Below are 23,561 nucleotides of genomic sequence, written 5' to 3' on the forward strand. Positions count from 1 at the left end.
CACGGAATGTGTGTGTGACCCTAGTAAGCAAATGGCTGCTAGGTCCTACTTTGAATTTATGCCCAGTTAGTAACTTGGGATCCATCATGAAGGAGTGGCTCTTTCAGGGTTCAGAAAGTTATTGGTGACCTTTTAAAGATCAATTTCAGTGGGATGTGGGAATTGGAGGCAAGGAAGTAGAGATAGCCACTGAAAATAATGTTTCCAAGTTCCTAGAGAAAGCCAGAAACAGGGCTATGGCAGGAGGACAGCGTGGGTCAAGGGAAGGTCGTTGATTGTAATCAAGAGACACCAGAGTGTCTGGGCGTGGTGGCTCATGCCTGTAATCCCAGCACTTTGGGAGGCCGAGGCGGTCAGCTCACCTGAGGTCAGGAGTTTGAGACCAGCTTGGCCAACATGGCGACACCCCACCTCTACTAAAAATACAAAAACTAGCCAGGTGTGATGGCGGGCGCCTGTAATCCCAGCCACAAGGGAGGCCGAGGCAGGAGAATCACTTGAACCTGGGTTGCGGAGGTTGCAGCGAGCCGAGATCGTGCCACTGCACTCCAGCCTGGGTGACACAGCAAGACTCTGCCTCAAAAAACAAACAAAAACGAAAAAAGAGACAGGAGAGTCATGTATGCTGATGGGGTGAGCCAGGTACCAGGATCTCGACATCTAAGCATGCCCCCTTCTCCAACAGCCTCCTTACTTTCCCGCATGAAAGCACACCCTCCCCTCCAGCCCCCCATTCCTTTATTCTGCTGTATTTTTCTCCATAACACTTACCACCTTTGAACTTACTATATACACAACACGTGTCTGTCTAGCAACTTTGCTGTCTGGCTCTCTTCCCTAGAGTTTAAGCTGTGAGAAGCTGAGGCTGCTGTCTGCCTGGCTCATGGCTGCTTTCCTGGTGTCTAGCACAGAGCCTAGCCTGTTTCAGGGGCTCAGTGAAACATTTGTTGGCTGAAGGAATGAATGAATGGCTCTAGCAGAGGGGCAGAAACTAACGATGCAGGAGGAGAGAACTGGGAAGGGATCCAGAGCCAGGGCCCGGCAGGGAGTGTAGATGTGTCCTCCCTGATCGCAGAGGAGGAGAGAGGCTGCACTTTGAGGGGTGGAAAGACAAGGTGAATCCCCCTGCTGGTCATCAGCTTGTGCGGCTGTGTGGGTGTGAGGGGTGTAAGAGTGGTTTGGAGCACGTGAAGAGAGTCTTCCAAGAGATGAAGGGGATTGCCAGGTGGTTTGTGATGATGCCGAGATCTGGTGCCATGCAGCCCACTTCTGCGACTCTCCTCATCAGGGGCAGGCGCGGAGTAGGTGGAGAGTTGAGCCAGAACCACGATGTCTTTGGCACAGCCTCTTATCTGTCAGATGGGAGCGGGGGCCCTGGAGAGAGAGCCAAGGTCCTGGCATTCCTTGTGAACCCCCATCTGCAGGTTTCTGGTCCAGTGTCCCTTCTCCGGACTAGATGGCTTAGGCCTCCCCTAAGGAGGTGGGCGTGCACATCTGGAGAGCTCTCTGGAGTGCAGGACCGGGCTGCAGGGTACCCTGAACTGCAACCATCTTAGAGCAAGGCCCAGGTTGCAGCAGGAGGAGCTGCAGGCCGCCCACCCTAGCCAGGGCCCCTGCCCTGGCAGGAAGCTTCCAAGAGTAAACACTGCCTAATTGTCCCGCCCAGCGAGCCGGCCTGTTGCATTCCACACTGACCAGATTCCCAGTCACCAAGGCCCCTTCTCACTCCGCTCCACTCCACAGGCTGGCTTTCCTGAGGATGCGCCAGCATCACCCCCGGGCAAGGGCAAGATGCCCTCCTCTCTGTGTGGCCGGAATCCTTGCCTGTGGCTTTCTCCTGGGCTGCTGGGGACCCTCCCATTTCCAGCAGGTGGGCTCATTCGCAGGAGCGGGGGTATTCTGGGAGCTTCTGGGTGGGGTATTCTGAGCTACCTGGAGCGAGGGGAGTGCCAAATAGCTGACTACATCAGCTTTGGGGTTTGCACTGGGCAGGGAAGTCTGTACTTGGGGCTTTGGGGATGAAGTGTGCTCACCGAAGAAGGAGTTGCTATCTCAGTACGACCTGCTCATTCGGTGAAGCTGAACAGACAGATACTAGTTTGTCCCAAACTGCGTAGGTTGCTCTTCTCTGCCTCTCCCTTCCTCTCCCACTCCCTGTCTCTGATTTCCTCCTCTCCTTCTTGGTTGGCCTCACCCACCTCCTGCCTCCTGTCTCCCTCTTCATCCATCTCTTTTTGTTCTTTTTTCTCTCTCTCTCTCTTTTTTTTTTTTATTTAAGACATGGGGTCTTGTTATGTTGCCCCGGCTGGTCTCAAACTCCTGGACTCAAGTGATCCTCCCACCTCGGTCTCCCCAAGTGTCAGGATTACAGGCGTGAGCCACTGTGCCTGGCCCCATCCATCTCTTTTTGTCTTGCAGAGTTGTCTTCAGGCTTTGGAGTCGCAGGCCGTGTCTTCTTACTTGAGCCCTGGTGCTCCCGTAAAAGGTACTTGTCCTGGTGTCTTCTCTCCTGGGGGGAGTTTCTCAGGACTTTCAAGGGATATCTCACCATTGAGTCAGTGATCTGGGATTTTTGGTGGATCTGGCAGGAGAAGGTCAGAGAAGCTGCTGTCATCCCTGTTAATTAACTCTGTTACTTCCTGCCAAGTTGATATAAGCTGGTCTGGGTGTTCCAGCCAGGCCAGGGTTCTCACCCTAGCTTCTGTTAAATATCACAAGGGAACAGTCACCGATTGGCTGGCCCCTCCTGCCCCATGGCCTCTGCTGAGCTGGCTGATTTTCAGGAGCTCTTGTGGTTTCTGACCATGGATGTAAATATTTATTCCTTCTGTGGGAAACAAGATAGGTACTGGCTCAGGCTCCCTCCTAAGGCCATGGATTTCCTTATGATAAAGGCCTGTCCCCATTGCCCACAGGCCCATGTCTGTGACCTTCTCCGGGTGTGAGCCCCCTTCCCAGTAGGGCCATTGGCAACTTGACTAATGGCTGATGGGGGCCAGAGGCAGGTGGGCTAGTGGTCAGGGGCAACGGGAGGGCAACGCCCACTTTGTGACCTGGTTCTTTGTGGTCTAGGCTAGAGGCACACTGACCAGTGCCTGGGGCCGTGCTGGGGGCTGGATGCAGCCGACGCTGTCTGGGTATCCCATAGCCTGGGTCCTTCCAGCTCTGCCACTCCTGAAAGCCTGGGAGATCATTGCCCAGGGTCCCTGACCCTCTAAGGGCTCCCTTGGGAGAGGACAGTGAGGGCTGGCCTGGGCCCCTGCTTCCCAAGAGACCACCGGGCTCCACTCGTGTTCAGTTTCCTGTCGGGGTCCATGATGTTACTCGTGAAACACCTGTGCCCAGAGCAGGGTCTAGGAGGCAGGGCAGGGGCTTTCCCCTTTGGGCAGAGCCACCAGGGCAGTGGGAAGCTTGTCTTGATGGGGTGACCCAAAGGACACAATAGCCCAACAGCTCCTCCTGGGCCCTGCCCTTTGCGTGCCTGGTCACTAATGGGGTCTGGCTCTTGGGGTGGTGGTGACACGCAATGTCCTGACTTCGGAAGGCCATCCTTCCAAGACCCGCCAGCCCCTCTCCCGTTAGCTTTCCACTACTTGCTCTCTAGAACCATCGCCCTCTGCTCTCCCTCTACCCCTCCAGGCCGCCCTCCTTCCCCCGGCTTCCAGAGGCAGAGGTGGAGGCAGAGGCGGGCTGCAGGCAGCATCCTACACCTGGAGCTGCTGGTGGCCGTGGGCCCTGATGTCTTCCAGGCTCACCAGGAGGACACGGAGCGCTACGTGCTCACCAACCTCAACATCGTGAGTGCCCACGCTGGACTGTGCAGGTCCCCACAGCCAGGGCTGGTGACCAATGTCTGTGGGCTGGTGTATCTGGTAGTCTGAATACCGTGGGTTAAACTCAGGTAGAATGGCTCGGGGCTCTTCCTCTTCTCCCTCCCTCCCCTGGGTAGAGGTGGGTGAGGCCCCACACCCTCTCTCAGCTCCATAGCACACGCACACCCTGCAGCCTCTCACTACTCAAGTCCCTTCATCTGGGGCCGCCCTCAAGCCTGGCCTCTTCCCCAGTATCCATTTGACCCCCACGAAGCTCAGCTAACACAACCCTGGCAAATGGGATGCGGGCTGCTCACACTGCCCTCTGCACCCCGACCCTGCCCTCTCTCCATTCCTTGTCCCCTACTCAGAGTGGCGAGGACCGGTCACCCATCTGAAATCTAAACAGAGACTGCTGGCAAAGGAGATGCCTACCTTCATTTCTTGCTAGCACCTGAATCCCTGCAGCCCCTGCTCACTTGAAAGCTGGGGAAGGGTGGGCAGGGAAGCACTACCCCACTAGCCGCTGTCTCAGAAAGACAAACAAGGCCAGGCGCAGTGGCTCATGCCTATAATCCTAGCACTTTGGGAGGCCAAGGCGGGTGGATCATCCGAAGTCAGGAGTTTAAGACCGGCCTGACCAACATGGTGAAACCCCGTAGCTACTAAAAATACAAAAATTAGCTAGGCATGGTGGCAGGTGCCTGTAATCTGAGAGGAGCCTATGATCTGAGAGGAGCAGCATTTGACTGGAATATCCGACTCGTGACCATCTGTGTGCTCTCATCCCCTTGCTTTGGAGTTTGTTTTCCTTGCATTAGTTGGCTTTCCTGAGCCATGAGCTGAGAAGCAGCAGAGGCATGGCTGACTGTGCATCACATTTTAGGAGCCCCCCTCCCCGCTTCCCACACATGCTGGTGGAGTAGCCTCTAGCTCTTCGCACCCCGAGGGCCCCTAGGAGTCAGCAGCTGCCTGGGGCTGGCAATGCCCACCCGATGGGTTACCTCTCTCATTTGCCCTTCCACAGGGGGCGGAACTGCTTCGGGACCCGTCCCTGGGGGCTCAGTTTCGGGTGCACCTGGTGAAGATGGTCATTCTGACAGAGCCCGAGGTAGGCATGGAGCTGGAGCTCAGCACGCCATACAGAGCTAGAAGCCCAAGTCATCGCGTCTCCATCTTCTTTAACCTCTTGTCCTGGATGCCCCAGGCAGCATGGATCACAGAATGCGTTCAGCCAGACAGACCAGCTGCCCTCCCAGCTCTACCCAGCACTCAGCACAGGCTGCCTGACTACTTCTCTGAGCCTCAGTTGTCTCATCCCTAACATGGGCTAGTCATAGGGTTGTTATGAGGACTAACTGGGAAACACACCACCCGCAGTCAGCACCGTGCCTGGTTGGGGTGTCCTAAATGCAGGCTTTGCTGTGGATCCGCAGGGTGCTCCAAATATCACAGCCAACCTCACCTCGTCCCTGCTGAGCGTCTGTGGGTGGAGCCGGACCATCAATCCTGAGGACGACACGGATCCTGGCCATGCTGACCTGGTCCTCTACATCACCAGGTAGCCGAGCTTTCTGATGGGTGCTGGCCAGCCAGCCTGGGAAGGCTGCACCCTCAGCCTCCTGCCCTCTGCAAAGGTGACCCCAGGGCAGGCATGTGCCTTGGCACCACCCAAGTGACTGTTTTCTCTCACTGAGGTTTGACCTGGAGTTGCCTGATGGTAACCGGCAGGTGCGGGGGGTCACCCAGCTGGGTGGTGCCTGCTCCCCAACCTGGAGCTGCCTCATTACCGAGGACACTGGCTTTGACCTGGGAGTCACCATCGCCCATGAGATTGGGCACAGGTATGCAGCCCCACCAGCTGTCCCCAGGCTCTGGCAAGGAGCTGACCTGGGTACCCAGGGTGGAGGTGGTCTTGGCAAGCAGTGGGTCCTTATAGAGTTTCTCCAGAGGAGCCTGTACCCCTCACGCCAACAGACGCAGGTGTGAGGACAGGGGAACCGGATACTGTTTGATTAAAAGAAACTTTTTTTCCAAAAGACGAGCAAAACACCTTTAGCAGGTAGAAAATAACTTCTGTAGAAAATTCAGATAAAGAAAGAGCAGGCTGTAAAAATTATCTCAAATCCCACCATTTAGAGATAATGTCTCTTCACATTTTGTATTTAATTTCAGTCTTTTCTTTACATACAAACACATATTTCTTATTTGCAAAATTGGGATTTAGTTTGGATCCCTGAATAAAAGGAAAATTGTGATTATGCTGTGCATTGCTTTGGTACCTGCTATTTCTTTTTCTTTTCTTTTCTTTCTTTTTTTTTTTTGAGATGAAGTTTCGCTCTTGTTGCCCAGGCTGGAGTGCAATGACATGATCTCAGCTCATTGCAACCTCCGCCTCCTGGGTTCAAGTGATTCTCCCACCTCAGCCTCCCAAGTAGCTGGGATTACAGGCATGTGCCACCATGCCCAGCTAATTTTGTATTTTTAGTAGAGATGGGGTTTCTCCATGTTGGTCAGGCTGGTCTCGAACTCCCAACCTCAGGTGATCCGCCCGCCTTGGTCTCCCAAAGTGCTGGGATTACAGGCGAGAGCCACTGCATCCAGCCTTTCTTTTTTCTTCCTAGGGTGAGTGCAGGATTTACCTGTTCTTTATGTAATAATATATCCCAAACATTATCCCAGGTCTCTTACAGGTGTGCACCATAATTTATTTAATCAGTCCCCTCTTCTTGGATGTCTAGGCTGTCTGAACACGTCTTCCTGTTGTGAACATTATGCATTCTTGTGGGCAAACCTTCACTCCTACCTATAACCATTTACCTAGAGTGATGGGTTTCTTTTCATTTCTTTAGTTTTTTTAAGTATGAAAATAATACCCAATTGTTGTAAAAATTCAAACAGTGCAGAGATTTCTAAAGTAAAAAGTGAATTTCCACGTTCCTTGCCCACCAACCCCCACCTGACCCTTTTCAACCCCTCTGAGCCTGGGAAGGTTGAGGCAGGGTTCCTGGGTGTGGGACAAGGCAGGGCTCCTTCTCCCTCAGAGGGAGCATAGTTCCCTTCTGCTCCTGTGATGCAGAACACGTGAGCCCCCAAACTGGGGCTTAGTTCTTGGCTTCACCCAGGAAAGTATTCAAGAGTGAGCAGGTAGTGTTAGACAGCAACCTTGATTGATGCGGCAGTGTGTACAGCCCTGTGACTGTATACAGCACAGCATATCCCTTTTGAAGCCAAGCTACCCCATAGACACTGTGCCCAAAAGAGTAGCTCAAAGGCAGGGCTGCAGTCCTAGTTATACCCACTTCTAATTATATGCAAATTAAGGGGCCAGATTATGCAGAAATTTCTAGAAAAAGGGCAGTAACTTCTGGGTTTTCGTCATGGAAAAGGGGCAGTAACTTCTGGGTTTTGCCATGGCAATGGCAAACTGGCATGGCACACTGGTGGGCGTGTCTTATGGAAAGGGGCTTCCCACCCCTCCCTGTTTTAGCTAGTCCTCTGGTCCAGTGTCCAAGCGGGGCCTCCAGAGTGGAGTCCATCTCCTACCTCACCGGTCGGTGCCTGGCCTCTCCCACCCCATTAGCAGTCCTCCATCAGTTCCGCTTTGGGGAAAGCAAGCTCTGTTGTGACAGTTTGGAAACGGTTCACCTTCCTGGCCTAGGAATGCAAACAATGGCCAAGGGCAAGCACGTTTTAACTGAACTTTAAAATCGTGCTTTCCTCACTGTAGGTGAATTTCACGCTCAACACATCCATGTAAACAATCCCCAGAGCAGCCCTTCAAGGCCCCGGCCAGTCCCCACCTCCCCACAGACTCCTACCACCATGAATTAATGTGGCTTGCACATTTTTAAAGACTTTTGATACTTATTAGCAAAAGATGCGAGAGCCACCCTGCTGGGCTAGCGCTCCCTTCTGGGGGAAACTGAGGTAGGCCGCACGGGGGCCCTCTGCACTGCGCCCGGTTAGCAGATGGCGGCGTCAGGGGTCGACCCGGATCGGAAAACTCGCTGGCGCTGCGGCACTAGGGCGCAGGGCCCCTGACTCGCCGACCCCGATCCCGCCCCCGCCCCCGCCCCCGCCTCCGCCTCCGCCGGCCGCCTTAGCGCAACTCCCCGCCCCCCGACCAGCTTCGGCCTGGAGCACGACGGCGCGCCCCGCAGCGGCTGCGGCCCCAGCGGACACGTGATGGCTTCGGACGGCGCCGCGCCCCGCGCCGGCCTCGCCTGGTCCCCCTGCAGCCGCCGGCAGCTGCTGAGCCTGCTCAGGTAGCGGCCGCCCCGCGGGAGGGGCGCGCGAGCCTCCGGCCAGCCCGCTGGGCCGCCCGCGCCACCCCTCCCTACGTCCGTCCCCACTCCGCATTCAGCCCTCCTTCCTGTCCCACCCCTCCATCCAACCCACCCCTCCGTCCAACCCCGCGCCCACCCCTCCGTCCCACCCCGCTGCGCCCACTCCTCCGCCCACCCCCTGCGCGCACCCCTCCGTCCCAACCCCTGCACCCACCCCCCGTCCCACCCACCTGCCCCACCCCCTGCACCTCCCCCCGTGCTGTCCCACCCTCTGCGGCCACCCCTCTGTCCAACCCTTCGCCCACCGCTCCGTTCCACCCCCTCCCTGCGCCCGCCCCTGCGTCCTCCCTCGCCGCCTTGCGCCCACATTTTCGTTCCAGCCAATCTGGGCACGCACCCCTCCGTCCACCCCCATCCCGCCCCCTGACTCCACATCCACTCCCTCGTTCTGTCCCACTTGCCTACACCCACCCCTGCATCCTACCCTCCTCCGTCCACCCCTCCATCTCAGCCCCCTGCACCCACCCCGTTCCTGCGCCCACCCCCTCACTTCACCCCCTTACCCTTCGTCTGCCTCCACCCGCTCCGACCCCTCCGTCCACTCTCCACGCTCCATCAGCCCCACACCCCTATCTCCCCCGCCCGCGTACATGTATCCCTGCGTCCCCTTCCCGCCGACCGCACCGCTCCCGGGCTTAACCTGCATCTGCTCCATCCCACTCTGACCCGTCCCTCCGTCGCCGCTCCCTCTGCTTAGTCTTGGTCCCAGCCAAGAGCCGGCTCCTGCTGGGGGGCGCGGGCCGAGAACTCCTGTTCCCACTCACAAAAGGCCACGCTTCCAAACGCTTCCATCCTCGTGCCCACTCCTCTGTCCCGCCTCCTCTCGGTTACACCCCGAGACTGAGCCGGGCCTTGTCGCAGCGCAGGACGGGCGCGCTGCGTGTGGGACCCGCCGCGGCCTCAGCCCGGGTCCGCGGGGCGCCCACCGGAGGCGCAGCCTGGCCTCTACTACAGCGCCAACGAGCAGTGCCGCGTGGCCTTCGGCCCCAAGGCTGTCGCCTGCACCTTCGCCAGGGAGCACCCGGTGAGTCTGCCGGCGGTGGCCTGGTATTGGCCATGAGGTCCCTCCGCATCACCCAGCTCACGTCCCCCCAAACGTGCATCGTGAGAACCTGCTGGGTGCCTGTGCTAGGCTGAGGTACTAAGCCAGGGCGGCTTAGTTTAGTGCTGTCTGTGGCCTCTAGAAATTATTTAAAATGGCCGGGCGCGGTGGCTCACGCCTGTAATCCCAGCACTTTGGGAGGCCGAGGTGGGCGGATCACGAGGTCAGGAGATCGAGACCATCCTGGCTAACACGGTGAAACCCCGTCTCTACTGAAAATACAAAAAATTAGCCGGGCATGGTGGCGGGCGCCTATAGTCCCAGCTACTTGGGAGGCTGAGGCAGGAGAATGCCATGAACCCGGGAGGCGGAGCTTGCAGTGAGCTGAGATCTCGCCACTGCACTCCAGCCTGGGCGACAGAGCGAGACTTTGCCTCAAAAAAAAAAAAAATTAATTATTTAAAATGTTTGAACAAAAGCCCCAACATTTTTGTTTAACTGGGCCCCACAAATTATGTAGCTAGTCCTGGGAGAGCCCCTGTGCCCAAGGACTCCTGGCTGAGTGAGGACACCAATCTTAAACAGTTACCAAGGACTTCCCCATCTATTGTGGCTGGAGTCAGCCTGGAGGGCTTCCTGGAGGAAGTGGCCTCCAAACTGAACCCACAGCAGAGGTGGGGCTGGTAGTGGGAGGGGAGATGAAGGAGAGCAGGCACCCCAAAAGACAGACTTCCTCGCAGAATTGCATAGGACATTCATGGGCTCCAGGCACTTTTGCCTTGATGGGCCCCTTCCTCCACAAAAAAATTGAGAATTATATTTTAATATTCTTATACAATATGCAAAGTTTTATGTGTTACTATAAATACAAGTCTTTTTTTTTTTCCTTTTTTTTTTTTTTTGAGACGGAGTCTCACTCTGTCTCCCAGGCTGGAGTGCAGTGGCGCGATCTCGGCTCACTGCAAGCTCTGCCTACCAGGTTCACACCATTCTCCTGCCTCAGCCTCCCGAGTAGCTGGGACTACAGGCGTCCGCCACCAGGCCTGGCTAATTTTTTTTTTCTTCTTTTGAGACAGGGCCTCGTTCTGTTGCCCAGGGTGGAGTGTAGTAGCACAATCATAGCTCACCGTTGCCTCAACCTCTTGGGCACAAGCGATCCTCTCACCTCAGCCTTGGAGTAGCTGGGACTACAGGTACATGCCACAATGCCCAGCTAATTTTTAAATTTTTTGTAGAGATGGAGTCTCCCTTTGTTACCTAGGCTGGTCTAGGACTCCTGGCCTCAAGCCATCCTCCCACCTTGGCATCCCAAAGCACTGGGATTACAGACATGAGCTACCACCCACGCCTGACCAGCAAATCTGTTAATATTATATATTACAACATTAATTTTGACCTGGAAGTTCATTTTTTCTTTTTTCTTTCTTTCTTTTTTTTTTTTTTTTTTTGAGACCGAGTCTCACTCTGTCACCCAGGCTGGAGTGCAGTGGCACAATCTTGGCTTACTGCACCCTCCGCCTCCCAGGTTCAAGCGATTCCCAGGCCTATGCCTCCCTAGTAGCTGGGACTACAGGCATGTGCCACCATGCCCAGCTAAGTTTTGTATTTTTTAGTAGAGACAGGGTTTCATCATGTTGGCCAGGCTGGTCTCGAATTCCTGACCTCAGGTGATCCGCCCACCTTGGCTTCCCAAAGTGCTGGGATTACAGGATAAGCCACCACACCCAGCCTAGTTCATTTTTTTCTTCTGATTTTATTTTATTTATTTATTTATTTTGAGATGGAGTCTTGCTCTGTCACCCAGGCTGGAGTGCAGTGGCGCAATCTTGGCTCACTGCAAGCTCTGCCTTCAGGGTTCAAGCCATTCTCCTGCGTCAGCCTCGTGAATAGCTGGCACTACAGGTGCCCGCCACTATACCTGGCTAATTTTTTGTATTTTTAGTAGAGATGGGGTTTCACTGTGTTAGCCAGGATGGTCTCGATCTCCTGACCTCATGATTTGCCCACCTTGGCCTCCCAAATTGCTGGGATTATAGGAGTGAGCCACCGTGCCTGGCCTTTTTTCTTCTTTTTTTTTTTTTTTTTTTTTTTTTTGAGACGGAGTCTCGCTCCGTTGCCCAGGCTGGAGTGCAGTGGCGCAATCTCGGCTCACTGCAAGCTCCGCTTCCCGGGTTCACGCCATTCTCCTGCCTAAGCCTCTCCGAGTAGCTGGGACTACAGGCACCCGCCATCACGCCCGGCTAATATTTTGTATTTTTAGTAGAGACGGGGTTTCACCGTGGTCTCGATCTCCTGACCTCGTGATCCGCCCGCCTCGGCCTCCCAAAGTGCTGGGATTGCAAGCGTGAGCCACCGCGCCCGGCTGCCTTTTTCTTCTGATTTTAAAAGAAATTAGGCCAGGTGTGGTGGCTCACGCCTGTAATCCCAGCACTTTGGGAGGCCAAGGCAGGCGGATCACCTGAGGTCGGGAGTTCGAGACCAGCCTGACCAACATGGAGAAACGCCATCTGCACTAAAAATACAAAAAATTAGCCAGGCATGGTGGCGCATGCCTGTAATCCCAGCTACTCGGAAGGCTGAAGTAGGAGAATTGCTTGAACCCAGGAGGCAGAGGTTGAGGTGAGCCAAGATCACGCCATTACACTCCAGCCTGGGAAACAAGAGCGAAACCGTCTGAAAAAAAAAAGAAAGAAAAAGAAATTAAAACATTTCCCTCCTGAGCTTCAAGTCAGTGACAAGTTAAGAAAGAAAAAAAGAAAAAAGACACAAAAACCACATTTCCATGGGCCCCCAAAAGTGTGACAGGACCTGGTCATGGTCCCGGTTCCCCATTGATGGGTCGGTCATGCCTTGTCCTCTGAGGGCTGTGTCAATGTGTCCTGCAGTCTGGGAGGGACAGTTAAGGTTGGACACTGACCTAGAAGGACCTGGTGGCCCCTGAACTCGCCACCTGTCCACCGTCCTAGGATATGTGCCAGGCCCTCTCCTGCCACACAGACCCGCTGGACCAAAGCAGCTGCAGCCGCCTCCTTGTTCCTCTCCTGGACGGGACAGAATGTGGCGTGGAGAAGGTCAGAGCCAAGAGTGAATGAGCGGGCTCCTGTGAGCACGTGCACGTGGGTGCCTCCAGCCAGGCTGCCCTATTCCTAGGTCGGGAGGCAGGACCAGTATGGGGCAGAGAGTCTTGGAGTTGGCCTTGGGGACCGTCTTTTGGGTTGCTGGTCTGACCTCTTTCCTTTAGCATTTGCTCCCATGCAGAATGGGAGTGTGGGCTGCCTGTTTGTATGGGGGGTGCCCATGGGTGTGGGGTTCCTTTGGGTGGGGTCCCTGTGTGAAGGTCCTTGTGGATATGGGGCGTCTCAGGGTGGGATCCCTGTGTAAGGGGTCCCTGTGAGTGTAGAGTCCCTGTGGGTGGGGTCCTTGTGTGTGTGTTGGAGGATCCCTGTGTGTTGAGGGGTCCCTGGGGGTTCTATGTGTATGTTGGGGAGTCTCTGGGTGTTGGGGGATCCCTGTGGGTCTGGGGGATCCATGTGGCTGGGGTACCTGTGTGTGTTGGGGGGTCTCTGTGTGTGTTGGAGATCCCTGTGTGTTGGGGGATCCCTATGGGTGAGTTCCTTGTGTGTGTTTGGGGGTTGCTGTGGGTGGGGTCCCTGTGTGTGTTGGGGATCCTTGAGTATGTTGGGGGACTCTCTGTGTGTGTTGGGGGTCCCTGTGGTGGGGTCACTGTGGGATGGGAGATGAAGCCATCCTTGCCTTGCAGTGGTGCTCCAAGGGTCGCTGCCGCTCCCTGGTGGAGCTGACCCCCATAGCAGCAGTGCATGGGCGCTGGTCTAGCTGGAGTCCCCAAAGTCCTTGCTCCCGCTCCTGCGGAGGAGGTGTGGTCACCAGGAGGCGGCAGTGCAACAACCCCAGGTACCAAAGGGAGGGTGCTCTTCTGTCAGGGAGGGTGGCCACACCACAGTCCCTAGTTGAAGGCAGTGGTCACCCTCCTGTCTCACCCTCCTGTCTCCTGGGCATTTTCAGACCTGCCTTTGGGGGGCGTGCATGTGTTGGTGCTGACCTCCAGGCTGAGATGTGCAACACTCAGGTAGGCCTGCTTCCTGGGGTAGGAGGGGGCAGCTGGTGGCACCGGGCCCTGGGGGAGCCAAAGTGACCATCTGTGGTTCACACCAGGACACATTTGAGAAGGACACTGGGGCCAGGTGAGGTGGCTTACGCCTGTAATCCCAGCACTTTGGGAGGCCAAGGTGGGTGGATCACCTGAGGTCAGGAGTTCAAGACCAGCCTGGCCAACATGGTGAAATTCTGTCTGTACAGAAAATACAAAAATTAGCCGGGTGTGGTGGTGGGCGCCTGTAGTCCCAGCTACTCGGGAAGCTGAGGCAGGAGAATCACTTGAACCCAGGAGGTGGAGGTTGCAGTGAGTCGAGATTGGGCCATTGCACTCTAGCCCGGGCGACAGAGCAAGACTCTGTCTCAAAAAAAATACAAAAATTAAGAAAAGAGAGAGAAGGACATTGGGACCCCAGTTTGTAAACCAGGCCAGTCCTGCTGATGCCCACAGAGCCCCTGAAGTGTCCCGCCTCCCTCCTGAGTGTCACTTTGCCCTCCAGAGCACATCTCTGCAGGGAGAACCTCCCCACTAGGAATACAGTGCACTGCTGCATGGCTGCAAAGGAATTTTTTTTATATTATTTTAATTTTTTTAGACAGAGTCTCTCCCTGTCACCCAGGCTGGAGTGCAGTGGTGCTATCTCAGCTCACTGCAACCTCCGCCTCCTGGGTTCAAGCGATTCTTCTGCCTCAGTCTCCTGAGTAGCTGGGACTACAGGTGCCTGCCACCACGCCCAGCTAATTTTTTGTATTTTTAGTAGAGACGGGGTTTCACTGTGTTAGCCAGGATGGCCTTGATCTCCTGACCTCGTGATCCGCCTGCTCGGCCTCCCAAAGTGCTGGGATTACAGGTGTGAGCCACCCCGCCTGGCTGAAGGAGTCTTTTATTTATAAATTGAGGTGACATTCATGTAGCATGAAATCAAGCATTTTAAAGTGGCAACTCAGTGGCCTTCAGTACATTCACAAGGTTGTGCAAGTACTGCCTCTATCTAGTTTCAGAACGTTTCCAGTACTCTGGAGTACTCTGGAGTAAACCCCGTATGGTAGGCTGTCACTCCCCATTTCCCCTCCACCACTTGGTGGCCATTGGTTTCCCTTCTGTCTCTGTGTATTGACCTGTTCTGGACCTGCCACGTACCTGGGGCCAGACAACAGGTGCGCTTCCTGCCTGCCTTCCTCCCCCAGTGGCACGTCCCCAAGGCTCACCTGTGTTGTAGCCTTGTCAGCGCCTCATTCCTCTTTCTGGCTGAATCATATTCCACTTCAGGGATAGACCACATTTTCATCTAGTCGTCTGCTGATGGACATCTGAGTTGTTTTCACCTTTTGGCTCCTGTGAACAGAGCCGCTGCGAATGTGCTTGTACGTGTTTGAATCCCTGTTTTCAATTCTTTTGGCAGTATGCTGAAGAGCAGAGTTACTGGATCATATGGGAATTGTATGTTTGACTTTTTTTTGAGACAGAGTCTTGCTCTGTTGCCAGGCTGGAGTGCAGTGGTACAATCTCAGCTCACTGCAACCTTCGCCTCCTGGGTTCAAGCAATTCTCCTGCCTCACCCTCTGGAGTAGCTGGGATTACAGGCACGTGCCACCATACCTGGCTAAGTTTTTGTATTTTTAGTAGAGATGGAGTTTCCACCACGTCAGCCAGGATGGTCTGGATCTCGTGACCTCAGGTGATCTGCCCGCCTCGGCCTCCCAAAGTGTTGGGATTACAGGCGTGAGCCACCGCTCCCGGCCTATGTTTGACTTTTTTTTTAATTTTTTACTTTTTATTATTTATTTATTTTTTTTAGAGATGGAGTCTCGCTCTGTTGCCCAGGATGGAGTGCGGTGGCGTGATCTCGGCTCACTGTAAGCTCCGCCTCCCGGGTTCACGCCATTCTCCTGCCTCAGCCTCCTGAATAGCTGGGACTACAGGTGCCCACCACCACGCCCAGCTAATTTTTTTTTGTATTTTTAGTAGAGGCGGGGTTTCACCGTGTTAGCCAGGATGGTCTTGATCTCCTGACTTCGTGATCCGCCTGCCTCGGCCTCTCAAAGGGCTGAGATTACAGGCGTGAGCCACCGCGCCCGGCCTGTTTGACTTTTAAAGAAACTGCCAAACCATTTTCCACAGTGCCTGAACTGTTTCACATTCCCACCAGCATCGTGTGAGGGTTCCAGTTTCCTCACATCTGCCGCAGCATTTGTTGTTTTCTGTTGTTGTTTTTTCTTTTCTTTTTTCTTTTTTCTAATAGAGATGGCGTTTTGTCATGTTGGCCAGGCTGGTCTTGAACTCCCACCCCAGGTGATCCACCCACCTCAGCCTCCCAAAGTGCTGGGATTACAAGCGTGAGCCATGGCGCCCGGCCTGTTTTCTGTTTTTTGATTTTGGCCATCTTGGTGGTATGAAATGGTAGAAAGATTCTTTTTACATTGAGTTAAATTCTGTCCCCTGCTTCGATGGCCCTGGGTGTGAGTTTGTCCCTGGCTGTATTACAGTTCTGCATGTGGTGAGACCTTCCCTTTCCTCCTTTTCCAAATGGACCACCAAGACCTCCCCAGCCCGCGAGGGGAGGGTCTTTGGCTGGAGCACAGGATGGTGGGATTTCATGGAGGCAGTGTGGTCAGTGTGGCCGTCCAGGGTGTCAGCTCCGATTATCTTCTGTCAGCCCATAAAAGTCCAAGGCGCCTGCCTGAGTGCAGAGACTCCGGTGGTGAGGTCTTTGCTCCATGCTTTGGTTACCTGCCTCTAGGTAGTGCCTCTGCACTACCTGAAGAATACACATCCCCGTCCCTGTTTCATTGAGTTCAGGCCTTGGAAGCAGAGGCTCTGAGCGTAATGCTCTTTCCCGGCTTTCTTCTTCGTTGCTGCCCTGTGTTCTTTACAGATTCCCCGGAGTTTTCCCATCAATAGAGAGAGGCAGGCACTTTTGTCACCCCAGTTTACAGAGCAGGGAACCGAGGCATGGCCTGGAGCTGAGGCCACACCCACATCTTGATTCCATACTGTAGGGTGCCATGCAGTCTCCCAGTGACAACACTGCCCCTCCCCACCCCGCCACCATCCCCCTCCTCTGCCTGTCCTCTGCCTCCTCCTGGCCAGGCCTGCGAGAAGACCCAGCTGGAGTTCATGTCGGAACAGTGCGCCAGGACCGATGGCCAGCCGCTGCACTCCTCCCCTGGCGGCGCCTCCTTCTACCGCTGGGGTGCTGCTGTACCACACAGCCAAGGTGGGGCCTGCAAAGTGTGGGGTGGGGGGAGGAGCCAGCCCTGGAGACCCTCGGACAGGGCAGAGTCATGGGGGGTTGGCCTACTATCCCTCCAGCACTGGGGAAAGTGGTTCAGGCTCTGGCATCCCACAGACCATGAATCACATAGTGGCCAGGCCTCACTGGTAGATCAGGCACCGACATCCCATCTGAGTCTCAATTTCCCATCTGTGAAATGGAGATAATAGCAGTAAGTCCATCCCTGGGCGTTACAAGGATTCAGGGAGATAATCGGAAAATGCCAACTGTGTTCTTTGGTTCATGATTCTTTTTTTTTGAGAGAGAGTCTTGCTCTGTTGCCCAGGCTGGAGTGCAGTGGCATGATCTCAGCTCACTGTAACCTCCGCCTCTGGGATTCAAGGGATTCTTGCCCTTCAGCCTCCTGAGTAGCTGGGACTACAGGCTTGCACCACCACGCTGGCTCATTTTTTTGTATTTTTAGTAGAGATGGGGTTTTGCCATGTTGGCTAGGCTGGTTTTGAACTCCTGACGTCAGGTAATCCGCCTGCCTTGGCTTCCCAAAGTTCTGGGATTACAGGCATGAACCATTGCGCCCAGCCTTGGTTCATAATTCAATACCATTAGTGATGAGATTAGATTAGGACTGTGATTAGGATTATTGCCGTAGGAGGTAGGATGGGGGGAAGATAGAAACCGTTGCCCCAGATGCAAAGGATGAAGCTGGGTGGGGGCTGGGGGGCTTGCCCCTCCTGCTTGGTTCAGGACCCCCTTATTCACTCTGCCCTCCTAGGGGATGCTCTGTGCAGACACATGTGCCGGGCCGTTGGCGAGAGCTTCATCATGAAGCGTGGAGACAGCTTCCTTGATGGGACCCGGTGTATGCCAAGTGGCCCCCGGGAGGACGGGACCCTGAGCCTGTGCGTGTCAGGCAGCTGCAGGGTAGGCATGTGTGGACATTGGCGATGGCCCTGGGGCCTACCTGTCCTATCGGAAGGCTCCTGGGGGCAGGTCGGTGGATGCTGGCCCTGATGGAGCTGCAGTGCAGTCTACAGGGGAGTGGTGCTGGGGAGAAGGATCTGGACTTGGAGTCAGCCTGGGTTAAGGGCTGCAGTGTGACCTTGGGCAAGTCACTGAGCCCTCTAAGCTTGCTTCCTGTGTAGATGGTGGGGTGCTACAGAAGTGTTGCTGGTTTTGCGGATCCCAGAATCTCAGAGCTGGTAGGGCTGCAGTGTCATTGAGGCACCCTCCAGTGACACTGGCCCTCTGTCCTTCCCTTTACATAGACATTTGGCTGTGACGGCAGGATGGACTCCCAGCAGGTACAGGACGCGTGCCAGGTGTGTGGTGGGGACAACAGCACGTGCAGCCCACAGAAGGGCTCTTTCACAGCTGGCAGAGCGAGAGGTAGGTGGCCTCCCTCGGGGCAGAGGCTGGGCTTCCCCCAGCCTCCAAGACGGCCACAGCCCAGAGCCTTGGTGCAGGGGGCTGCTCAGGTCACAGAGCCTGCACACTCACTCAGCCCTGGATGCCTCCTGTGGTGTCAGTGTCTCCCTCTTCCACTTCCACACCCTCCTGTGGCAGACTCAGATTTTGGCCTTAATGCTGCTTGGACTGTGGTGCCTCAGTAATGGTCACTCACTGTAGCTGTGAGCTGCAAAAAAAAAATACAGACATTGGCCGGGCGCAGTGGCTCACACCTGTAATCCCAGCACTTTGGGAGGCTGAGGCGGGTGGATCACCTGTAGTCGGGAGTTCAAGACCAGCCTGGCCAATATGGTGAAACCCCATCTCTACTAAAAATACAAAAATTAGCTGGGCATGGTGGCGGGCGCCTGTAGTCCTAGCTACTCAAGAGGCTGAGGCAGGAGAATTGCTTGAACCTGGGAGGCAGAGGTTGCAGTGAGCCGAGATCCCTCTGCACTCCAGCCTGGGCAACAGAGTGAGACACTGTCTCAAAAAAAAAACAAACAAACAAAAAAAAAACAAAGTACAGACATTGTGCATTCTGTGGCAGCTACCCTCTTCTCTCCTGCTCAAGAAATCGCACCGAGAGGGACACAAGTGAATGAGAGGGATGGTAGTTACACTTGGAAAATCTTTGACTTTGGTGTATATACGAGATCAAAAATCATTTGCAAATGCCAGTGCTTCTATGGAGAGCAGAGACTTGAGCCCTGCCTCCCTCTGGCATGCCCCACTGTGCTGGAGAACCTTGGCCCTGGTCCCTTCTCCCAGCCAGGGCAGAGCCTTGGCAGGTTGTCCTCCGGCCTGCTTTTAATTGCCCCCATGACAGGGTACTCACTGCTGCTGGAGCCAGCCCCATGGCATTGTTCAATTTTTCCCGACCAGCTAAGATCAGCTCCCTTTGTCTGTGGTGCGGTGGCCATGAGGTCCACGCATCTCTTCTTCTTTTCTTCTTTCTAGAATATGTCACATTTCTGACGGTTACCCCCAACCTGACCAGTGTCTACATTGCCAACCACAGGCCTCTCTTCACACACTTGGGTGAGTTGACTGGAGGACTCCCACCCAGTTAGCTAGACTGCAAAGGTGCAGAGCACTGTCGCCAAGATGCCCTCACTTCTGACATCACCCACAAGTTCAGGGGGTTCCCCAAACCACCCTCAGGCTTGATAATTGACTAGGAAGACTCCCAGAGCTGAGAGCTGTGGCACATGGCTGTGGCTCTTTCTGGAAGGACACAGTTTAGAATTGTCCAAGGGAAGAGATGTAGGCAGAGTCTGGGAGGGTCCAAACAGGAGGCCTGATGTCTCAGGGATGTGACACCCTTCTAGCATTGGAGTGTGGCCATATGCATGGAGTATTGCCCACACAGAAAGCCCACTGAGTGGGAGTTGAGAGTTTTTCCTGGGGTTTGAGTGCAAAGACATGATTGACTAATTGGCCAGGTGGATACTCTCAGTCTCTTGGTGACCCAAAGCCCATATCCTAAATCACATAGTTGGTCTTTCTGGTACAGCCAGCCTCTGCCCTAAAGGAGGACACTTCTGCCTGGTGTGACCTGTGTTTCCTCTTGGAAGCCAACAGCAAAGGCCGGACTTCTCTTTGGGCAAGGCCCGCTTCTTTGCTATTGAGGGCCACAGTGGGTCTTTCTTTCTGGAGTGTGCCTGCACCTAACCTTTGAAGCCTTGGTTGCTGGCACTTGCCATGGGGTCCCTGAGCCCTGAGTCTGTCGAGTTCTGTGCGTGAGTGCACTTGGTCATGGCACTTACCAGGTTGTGGAAAGAGGCACAGAGCCTCCGCTGTGGGGAAGCCTCTGGCTCAGATGCCTGCGGCTCCTTAGAGTGGGGCTGGGGACCCCGGGAAGGAGAGTCACTGACATGTGCCTGTGAGGAGGATGGGTGCTCAGCTCCACATGGCTAACAGGGCTGGTTCCCCGACAGCGGTGAGGATCGGAGGGCGCTACGTCGTGGCTGGGAAGACGAGCATCTCCCCTAACACCACCTACCCCTCCCTTCTGGAGGATGGCCGTGTCGAGTACAGAGTGGCCCTCACCGAGGACCGGCTGCCCCGCCTGGAGGAGATCCGCATCTGGGGACCCCTCCAGGGAGATGCTGAGATCCAGGTCGGCAGGAGAGCCTGGGGGAGGCCAGTGGGGGCTTCTTTTTGGGGGCTATGGCTGCTTGCTCGTTTGTCCATCTATCCATTCCCTGATTCTTTCATTTATTCATTCAGCAGTCACTTACAGGGGACCCACTATGTGTTGGGGCCTGTGCTAGGCAAAATGTAGGTAGCTCCTCCAGGGGCTTAGGGTCCCACAAATATCCAAATGTGCCTGTGCCCAGAGCCTGTGGGAGAAGGCCCTGCAGTTCTGGGATCAGGTAAGGTTGGAGGGCCCAATGCAGGGGTCCGGGGCTCCCTGGGAAAGAGTGATGGAGCCGAGGTGTCAGATGAGCAGATATTGCTAGGCCAAGCAGGGAAGGAAGCGTATGGCTGAGGGAACAGTGTCAGTGTGGGAGGGATGAAGGAAGGTCCTACTGTGTGGGTTTGTGGGGAGATGAAGGCATGGACGCAGGTGCAGTGGCATCTGGAGAGCAGGCCTTGGTGCCGAGGAAGCTGAGAATGGATGCTGGCTCTCACTGCTTCTTTGGTGCAGTGTGTGTGGGAACCGGAAGGCCTTGTTCAGGAGTGTCCTCAGTGACGTGTGCTCGCCCATGTATGTCCCGATTGGTGCTTTGCTGAGGAAGGCACGTGGAGGGTGGAGAGACATAAGTGCAGGCTGAAACAGACCTGAGAACCTTGGGAGAGGGGCCCAGTCTCAGTGGCCCCTGCTCGCTGCTCCAGCAGCGTCCTCTGCCCCTACAGCAGCCAGAGACAGCAGGGCCTCCCCCAGATCAGGCCAGGCCGGGTCAGAGCAAGCCCCTGTGAGCGGCTTATCCCTTCCCTTCCCCTGATATGGCTCCCTTCCTCCCCTCCCCTTGCCTGGGACATTGTCTCCAGATGCTGGCTGCTGAGTGGCTCTCCCATCATCCTCTGCAGTGTGTAAAAAAGCAGATTCCCGGGTCCTCTGCATATTCCCTGAATCAGAACTTCCCTGTGTTGGGCCTGAGAAACTGCACCGTAACCAACACAGGCTTGCGGCACTGGCCAGATGTGGGCATCGAGGGGGCAGGTGCGGAATGTCACCTCGCCCTGGGCTCTGGCCTCCAGGCTGGCCTCTTTCTTGGGCTGGTCTTGGGCACAGGACCCAGTTACCCTCCTGAAGAGCCTTAGGCCCAGGAACCTGCTGAAATTCTTCCCAGTGCTCTCTGGGCCAGGCCCAAGCCAGTAGCCGGCCACAGGTCCCCAGGGATCCAGATTCTTCCTGCCAATCCTACTGGCCTCAGCTCTGGCTCCAGAAGCACTTTCTGTGCTGGCCCTGCCCTAGCCCTTCTTGGGCTCCTTAGCCTAGCCTAAGGTGGGCCTGCCTCCTCCACTGCACTTTATCCTCTCCTCAGCCAGCTTAGGGAACCTTCTCTGTGCTGCCCAAATACCCTATCCCGTAACCCACTAATGACTTGGTAATTACCTCCCCCAGCCCCCTATCCCAACCCATTGAGAGCTCCTTGCAGCTCAGCCAGTGTCCTGTGCACTGTGCTATCCCCAGAGCCTGGTACAGGTCAGTGTTGGTGATTGCTTGTTGTTATTTTTATCTTTGTTGTTTTTTGAGAGAGGGTCTCACTGTTGCCCAGGCTGGAGTACAGTGGCACTATCACAGCTCACTGCAGCCTCGACCTCCTGGGCTCAAGTGATCCTCCCACCTCAGCCTCCCAAGTAGCTGGGACTACAGGCATGTGCCACCATGCCCAGCTAATTTTTTAACTTTTTTATAGAGATGGAGTCTCACTATGTTGCCCAGGCTGCTCTGAAATTCCTGGGCTCAAGTGATCTGCCTGCCTCAGGCTCCCAAAGTTTTGGGTTTACAGGCATGAACTACCGTGCCTGGCCAGTGATTGCTTGCTGAACGAAAGATAATAGGGATGCAAGAAGAAGTTGGAAGGCTTCCCAGGGGAGGTGGCCATGACAGTGACCCTCAGGGAACCCACTGGACAAGGCCTGAAGCTCTTTGTCTGCAGGTTTACAGGCGGTATGGCGAGGAGTATGGCAACCTCACCTGCCCAGACATCACCTTCACCTACTTCCAGCCTAAGCCGCTGCAGGCCTGGGTGTGGGCCGCTGTGCGTGGGCCCTGCTCGGTGAGCTGTGGGGCAGGTGAGACCTGGGGAAGGCTCGCCCACAGCACGGCTTGCTCCTGCAGGGAGGCGGCCTAGCCCTCTCTTTTCCCTCCCAGGGCTGCGCTGGGTAAACTACAGCTGCCTGGACCAGGCCAGGAAGGAGCTGGTGGAGACTGTCCGGTGCCAAGGGAGCCAGCAGCCACCAGCGTGGCCAGAGGCCTGCGTGCTCGAACCCTGCCCTCCGTAGTGAGTGTGGTGCTGTCTGCGCAGCTACAAGGGGGAGAGAGGGTTCCGCTGGGGCTGCTGGGCTCTGTCCCTGGCCTATGGGGCCCATGTGGCAGGGCCGGGCTGAGCTGCTCCTGTGCAGGCTCTCATTACCCCTGACCACAGCCCTGCGAGGGGGGCTCTGTGAGTGCCCCCATTCTGCAGGTGAGGACACTGAGGCTTGGGGCAGACATGGTGACAATGTCAGCCCAGTGGGACCCACACCTGCTGCCACCTTGTCTGGGCCACCGAGGCCTCTCTTGAGCTCAGGTGCTCATGGCGAGATGGAGGTGACTGCCTACCTGGAGGGTTGTAGGGAGACTTGGGGAGCTCCTGGTGCAAAGCCCCTGGCTGTCACCACACCTGATGGGGCACACTGTTAGGGACAAGGCCATCCCTGCTGGGTGCAGGACAGGGCAGCTGCTCACCAGCCTGTGATTCGGGTGTCCTCAGGCTCAGCCGTCTGTCCGGCAGCCTGGGAACACCTGGAGAGGCTAGGCTGGCCCTAGTGCCCATTACTTGTCCCAGACCAGGGGAGTACATCAGCACCCGCCACCCCATCACCCCAGGCCAGCCTAGGACCTGGCCAGGGTCCCGACGCTCTGTCTCCTTCCTCAGCTGGGCGGTGGGAGACTTCGGCCCATGCAGCGTCTCCTGTGGGGGTGGCCTGCGGGAGCGGCCAGTGCGCTGCGTGGAGGCCCGGGGCAGCCTCCTGAAGACATTGCCCCCAGCCCGGTGCAGAGCAGGGGCCCAGCAGCCAGCTGTGGCGGTGGAAACCTGCAACCCCCAGCCCTGCCCCGCCAGGTGAGCCCAGGGCTAGGTGGGGCTGGGAGAGGGCCTCCCTGGCAGAGCTCGTCCCTGCGCTGAGCCCCATCTTTCTGAGAATCCCCTCCTCCTGAGGCCTCCGGCAGGGCCTCACCATCCAGGGTGATGGGCAGTGTCACCTGGCGGTTTTAAGTGCCGGTGTCAGAGTTCCTTACTACCCAGGAGAGCCTGGGCCCATTGTTTCCCTCTGTGAGCTTCCAAGCCCCTGCTCTGAAATGGGGATGCCGACCTGCCTGGGGAGGGGAGGCTTCGAGGATGAGGTC

At 55.8% G+C, this 23,561-nt stretch overlaps 1 protein-coding gene across 1 annotated transcript in view; it reads left to right on the forward strand.

Annotated features, from left to right (window-relative positions):
* Positions 1-1,759: 1,759 nt before the first annotated feature.
* The window catches only part of ADAMTS13 (ADAM metallopeptidase with thrombospondin type 1 motif 13), a 37,028-nt gene continuing 15,226 nt past the window's right edge, over positions 1,760-23,561 (forward strand). Inside the window, exons 1-19 of the mRNA XM_030818114.1 lie at positions 1,760-1,870; positions 2,419-2,485; positions 3,640-3,797; positions 4,840-4,923; positions 5,249-5,373; positions 5,510-5,656; positions 7,943-8,080; positions 9,023-9,185; positions 12,170-12,274; positions 12,964-13,115; positions 13,227-13,290; positions 16,408-16,534; positions 17,325-17,473; positions 17,818-17,938; positions 18,959-19,039; positions 19,939-20,120; positions 22,111-22,246; positions 22,326-22,455; positions 23,092-23,277. Coding sequence (XP_030673974.1) covers positions 1,760-1,870; positions 2,419-2,485; positions 3,640-3,797; positions 4,840-4,923; positions 5,249-5,373; positions 5,510-5,656; positions 7,943-8,080; positions 9,023-9,185; positions 12,170-12,274; positions 12,964-13,115; positions 13,227-13,290; positions 16,408-16,534; positions 17,325-17,473; positions 17,818-17,938; positions 18,959-19,039; positions 19,939-20,120; positions 22,111-22,246; positions 22,326-22,455; positions 23,092-23,277 — 2,426 coding nt within the window. The remainder of the gene's footprint in view (positions 1,871-2,418; positions 2,486-3,639; positions 3,798-4,839; positions 4,924-5,248; positions 5,374-5,509; positions 5,657-7,942; positions 8,081-9,022; positions 9,186-12,169; positions 12,275-12,963; positions 13,116-13,226; positions 13,291-16,407; positions 16,535-17,324; positions 17,474-17,817; positions 17,939-18,958; positions 19,040-19,938; positions 20,121-22,110; positions 22,247-22,325; positions 22,456-23,091; positions 23,278-23,561) is intronic.

Source organism: Nomascus leucogenys, chromosome 8 (assembly GCF_006542625.1).
Source record: "Nomascus leucogenys isolate Asia chromosome 8, Asia_NLE_v1, whole genome shotgun sequence".
NCBI classification, from domain to species: domain Eukaryota; kingdom Metazoa; phylum Chordata; class Mammalia; order Primates; family Hylobatidae; genus Nomascus; species Nomascus leucogenys.